The 6150-nt window shown below is 41.9% G+C and overlaps 2 protein-coding genes across 2 annotated transcripts in view; one reads left to right on the top strand and one right to left on the bottom strand.

The window, feature by feature from the left end:
* Nucleotides 1-279: 279 nt before the first annotated feature.
* On the top strand, nucleotides 280-1793 carry SARC_10637 (hypothetical protein; the record flags this gene model as incomplete). The annotated part of the gene is made up of 2 exons (XM_014295312.1): nucleotides 280-538; nucleotides 1435-1793. The coding sequence occupies exons 1-2, from the start codon at nucleotides 316-318 to the stop codon at nucleotides 1791-1793; spliced, it is 582 nt and encodes a 193-aa protein (XP_014150787.1). The 5' UTR covers nucleotides 280-315.
* A 711-nt stretch (nucleotides 1794-2504) lies between these two features.
* Nucleotides 2505-6150, bottom strand: part of SARC_10636 (hypothetical protein) — a 4610-nt gene continuing 964 nt past the window's right edge. Inside the window, exons 2-4 of the mRNA XM_014295311.1 lie at nucleotides 4861-5084; nucleotides 4574-4626; nucleotides 2505-4051 (exon numbers count right to left, since the gene is read on the bottom strand). Of these exons, the coding sequence (XP_014150786.1) occupies nucleotides 3737-4051; nucleotides 4574-4626; nucleotides 4861-5084 (592 nt within the window). The 3' untranslated portion in view covers nucleotides 2505-3736. The remainder of the gene's footprint in view (nucleotides 4052-4573; nucleotides 4627-4860; nucleotides 5085-6150) is intronic.

Raw genomic sequence — 6150 nt, 5'->3', positions numbered from 1 at the left:
ACCGTGATATAGACTAGTGCGTTCACCATGTTTCCAAGCCCATATACAGTTCAATGTAGATACTCTATATACGCTATTCAACTATGTACCGTGATATAGAGTAGAGTTCATCATGCTTCCAAGCGCATACACAGTTCAGCATAGATGCTCTTTATACGAGTTGTATATAAACCTATTCGCCTATGCACCGTGATACAGAGTAGTGATTAAGAGTGGTACCTTTGCCATGTTCCCAAGCCCATACTTAGTGCAGTATATATTTCTTTTCTTGTTCTGTGTAGTGAAAAAGTGGCTGGAGCCGGTCTCGCTAACGTGATGTCCAAGATTTTGCATCCGGATATCGCTGACGCAGACGACGGCCCCATTCTGGCCAAGGACAATCAAGTGAAACGGAAGATTGAGGAAACGAGTAAGGAAGAGAAATCACGGAAACTGACGGCGCTGGAGAAGAAAGAGCGCAAGGAAAAGGGCCACGTGGACGCCAGCAAATCGTCACGCATGTACGAGCGAAAGCTGCAGAAGGTCGCGACGAGGGGATGTAAGTGGTACAGGGAGCGTAGTGTCCGGGAGACCTTGGGCTCTTGGTGTAGGCAAGCGTATGACCTTATGGATAGGCTTTTTTCATAGAGGGTGTCTCTGATGCTCGGGTGTTTTGCAGAGTACCGAACTTGCTGTGGAGCAGCATGTGTAGAGCGCGGTTATGGGTGTCTTTATTCGATTCCGATTAGTGTGACAGACCTGTGGTCGATATGGCTTGACGACACTTTGTCTGATCGGAAGCACCTTGTTTTTACGGATATACACGAGTATATTCTAATTGTCTTTTTCTATATATATATATGTACATTCTTTTTCTATATATATATATATGCATATTTTTATTTATATTAATATATATATATATATATGCATGTGTGTTTATATAAATATGCGTGTGTGTGTGTGTGTATATATATTTATATGCGTGTGGGTGTGTATGTTTTGTATATCATCTTCCTTCCTATTTAATGGTTGGTAAAATAGTATTCACCTGAATCCAGGACATACGGATCTGGCTGGCACATCCGATTATCCGTGCCTGATGTCTCGCTCTTTTGAATACAGATCACAGTCAGGCCGAGACTCAATTTTTTGCTTTGTTTTGACGCCATGTTATGGCTATATATATGTATGATGTATGTCTGTATGTATCTATATCTATATCTATATATACATATATAATGATATTGAAACAACGGTTCAAGAGTATAGAATATAGTGTTTTAGAGTATACGATCAAATGATTATATGCTTTTATGTCATCTATCGCTGGCATTGGCGAGTCTCCGCTATATAATAACCGATGCAGATATGTCCATACATCCCATCTATTGCTGATACTTGTGTACCTATCCCTTCCCATTGTTCATACCTGTGCACCTGCCTGCACCACAGTGGTCAAACTATTCAACACCATCCGCAAGCAACAACAAGAGCTGGATGCTAATCTGGACGGCGTAGCAGAGGGCAAGAAGAAGAAGGTCATCAACGAGACCCTCGACAAAGCGAAGTTTATAGACATGCTCAAGACAAAGACCATCAGTAAGGAGACTCAACTGGCCGCACGACTGACTGGAGATGGGGCGGAGAGTGCGGGAGCCACGACACAGCCCAATGCCAGGCAGAATGGGGTGGACTGGTTAAGTACAGACTATCTTATGACTCATAAGATGAAGCACTTTGACCGAGAGACGACGGACCTCGAGGTCGTGGACGATGGGGGCCACGAAGAGGTCAATTCGGATGAGGAGTAGAGAGGGAGGATAAAACCCTAAAATATTAAAAGCAAACTCGGGGAGTGCATGCTTCAAGTATATATCCTAAGTATATTACCCTATGTATGTACCCTAAGCATATATCCTAAGTACATATCGGAAGCATATATCCTATGTATATACCCAAAGTTATATGTCCTAAGTGCATATCGGAAGTATCTATCCTGAGAACTGATGGAATCGGTTAGCCTTCATTCAGCTCTAGGTGAATTAAATAGATGGCAGCTCATGGATTTCAAATACGCTACTGTACTTGCATTCCGGATCGTTTTCCAAAGAAAAAAATGAACTTGCTAACCTACCCGGTAAGAGCCTATGCAAAATTGGACTCAAGTGCATGACAATACTTAAGCCAGGCAGGTCCTACGATCACCCAAATACACGTGCACATATAGTCTTTGATAGACCCACCCCAACACGAACTACATACCCGTGCACATATAGTCTTTGATAGACCCACCCCAACACGAACTACCTATCTCGGCCACCCCGGAGGGGATCCAACGCAATACATATGTCTTTTTATCTAAACGCTTCCTTGTCGGTTGCTATTCAGTAGACCGCCTCGTGACTGATAAATACATAACGTAATACAAATAATATTTTATGTACACTCTTCCTTGGCGGGTGCGATTCAGTATGATCCGTGATTAATAAACACAACGCAATAAAAATGTTTTTTTTATTTATCTCTTCCTTGTCGGGTGCTATTCAGTAGAATGATTCGTGACTATTAAACACAACGGAATATAAATTTTTTTCATTCCCACGCGCTTCCTTGGCGGGTGCTATTCAGTAGAATGCTTCGTGACTGATAAATACACAACGTTATACAAATACTATTTTATGTACACTCTTCCTTGGCGGGTGCTATACAGTATGATTCGTGATTAATAGACACAACGTAATACAAAAAAAAAATTATTCCCACGCTTCCTTAGCGGGTGCTATTCAGTAGCACGCTTCGTGACTAAAAATAAAGGGCCTCGTGTGTACGACATTTCCAAGCGCTGTTGGAAGAGTATCGAGCACGGGCGTGTGTGCACAATGCACTCGTCTGTCCTCAGTCAGTCTGTCGAATTGCCCACAACCTGCACGGCCACGCGACGTGGATGTACACAGCATGTCAAATTATCAACCCCTCTGCGGATTAGACGGATTAGACAGTGAGCGCCCCTGTGCTTGGGTGGTTGTATGGTATGCCGTACGGGTGGGATACAGATCGTGTTGTGACAATGGGTTTGACATGTGTCTGGGTTTGACATGTGTCCGCTACTATAGACCAAGCCGAACACATCTATCTACAACCTCAGGCCAAGGGACTCTGGGGTGCCCATAGAGTGCGTAACCATCTCAGCCTCGCTGGTGGAGTAGGATGTACACTCGGGTGTGAGACTGAAGGGTGACTTTGCATGCGTAGCTCGCATGTCACATTGTACGCACGAGTGTACCGTTGATTAAACTACGTTGGATTGGATTGTACAGTAGGTGTGCATGTAGCGGTTAGCATCGTTACTGCGACCTCCAGTGCAGCGTTTAGGATTATTCATTATTCTAAGTTATATATTTAGTACTTGAGTTATGTTACTCCGTACTGTGATTATGATTATGATATTAAGTACAGCCCGTCTGGCATCCAGTACCAGTGATAATGGCGATGTGCATCTAGCATGTAGCATCATTATCCTTCCGCTCTATACCCTGATTAAGTATATATATATGTGTGTGTGTGTGTGTGTGTGCATATGTCTTCCTACTTGAAAAGTCTCCCTTTTCCAAATACTTGCCACAGCTGAGATACCGCTGTAGCCCCCCATCCAGTGGTTGTTCCCCAGCGCCCTACAGTCCTCGTAGAGCCAAACACGGGTGCAGACGTGCCAATCTCTTCGTATACGCCTTGCCTCACATTCCTCGCTAATTGTCTAGTACCGATGCCAGTACCCGCCCCGGCCCTCGACCATCATCTCACTGAAAGACGGCGGCATAGTCTTACGACACCGGTAGGGAGCGAGCACCTTGATATTCTTCAAGGACTGCCACATGGCCACGTTGTCCCAAAATATAGGGCTCCTGCCCTCTCCAAGACAAATCACTTCAAGCTTAGGACAGTTTGCCAGTGTTTGTCTCAGTATGTCTAGAGTGTAGTATCCGTCTACAGACACGTGTGTGAGCGAAGCCGAACTCAGAGGTCTATGGAGAACCGCATCGATTCGGAGTGTGGTCAGACGGGTCTGGGTCTGCATAAGGAGATTGACCAGAGATGATGAAGTAAGTCTCAAAGGCACGTTGTGAGTGTAAAGCGTGATACTCCTGTCTGGGTTTGCATAATGAGATGGATCAGATAATGAAGCAAGTCTCGAGACATGGTGTGTGAGTATAGCTCGTGATAACTGTATGTGATATATCGTGATACTCCTGCGCATGGAGAGTCGGCTGACATTTGTTGTATTTGACTACTGTCTGTATAACATGTACTATATGTACGGTGATATGTCATCGACATGTATTGTAGCCAGCAGTGTCACCGCAACAATAGGCCACACAGTGATGATGAAGCACAAGGACGCCAACGCAACCAAGCAGTACACACAGAGTACAACTATTCAGTGTGCCATCCAATAAATGATCCACAAGACACATGCGTTAATATATATACAAACAAACAAAGGGCCGGTTCGCATCTCAAAGGCATTGGCAAATACACATGCAACTATCAAACCCATCACACAAACACAAACAACCCAAAACAAAACACTCACCGCCAGCATACTGCCCAGGAACTCCTCAAAGTGCTCGTCGATTCTATCGTCATCTGTGGTATTCCGTGGGGTATAAACACAAGGTATTCGTATCAGTATATGCTGCTGTGATAAATAATGGGTATATATTATTCATATCAGCATATGCTGTTGTAATAAATATAGGGTATATATATCACTGTGGTGATGCTCATAGAATATTCATATCAGCGTATGCCGTGGTGATGGACATCTACGCACACTACACGCACAGGTGATGGACATCTACACACACTACACGCACATACCTACACCGAAGCTAATCTTGAGCGACTCCAAATCAGTAGGCCAGTTGCCGGAGAAGTTTTGCAGATCTTCCCCCTCGCCTAATGACACTGACAAGTGCTTCAGATTGGGATGCTGGCTATTTGCGGGCAGCGTAAAACTCTTAAGTGCCAATTCCTTCAGCGTCATAGAATGGAACGGCATTGTCAGCACTTTGGTCTGGTAGGTCTCTACTTTCGGGAACAGACTGTTATGGGAAAGAAAGGGAGGGGAAGGCGATAAACTTTAGATCTATATATCAAGATATGGATATATTAGATCTATAGATAGAGAGTAGATATCACGCAATGTATAGATATATGAGATCTATATATAGATAGAAGGGATATCTTTCTATGAAAAGTATATATACTTAAGATCTATATATAGAGAGAGAAGATACCTTACATCCATATATGGAGAGCACAGATATTTTATATAAATAGAGAGCGGAAATACTTAGATATATATATGGAGTATAGATATCAAAGATCTATATAGAGAGACAGTAGATACCTTGGATCATATAGAGAGAAAGGATACCTTAGCACAATATATGGAGAATATAGATACCTTGGATCTATATATGGAGGGAAGATACCTTAGATCTATATATAGAGGGAAGATACCTTAGATCTATATATAGAGGGAAGATACCTTAGATCTATATATAGAGGGAAGATACCTTAGATCTATATATAGAGGGAAGATGCCTTAGATCTATATATAGAGGGAAGATGCCTTAGATCTATATATAGAGGGAAGATGCCTTAGATCTATATATAGAGGGAAGATACCTTAGGTCTATATATAGAGGGAAGATACCTTAGATCTATATATGGAGGGAGGATACCATAGATCTATTTATAAAGGGAAGATAATTAGATCTATATATAGAGGGAAGGTACCTTATATCTATATATAGAGGGAAGATACCTTATATCTATATATAGAGGGAAAATACCTTATATCTATATAAGGAGAGTATATATATCTTATTTATATAAATAGAGAGGGAAGATACTCAGATTTATATTTGGAGAGTATAGATATCCTAGATTTATATATAGATAGTAGACATATAGATCTATATATGGAGCACATAGATACTTTAATCTATATAGAGAAAGTAGAGACACTTTAGACCTATACATGAAGAGTGGCGGATTATGTATATACATATATATATATATATGTATATATATATATATGTGTGTGTGTGTGTGTGTGTGTGTGTGTGTGTGTGTGTGTGTGTCGTAGTAGTGTAACGTAGT

Source organism: Sphaeroforma arctica, assembly GCF_001186125.1.
Source record: "Sphaeroforma arctica JP610 unplaced genomic scaffold supercont1.1332, whole genome shotgun sequence".
In the NCBI taxonomy this organism is placed as follows: Eukaryota; class Ichthyosporea; order Ichthyophonida; genus Sphaeroforma; species Sphaeroforma arctica.
Note: the sequence above shows the minus strand (reverse complement) of the source record. Positions and strands in the feature narration are given on the sequence as shown.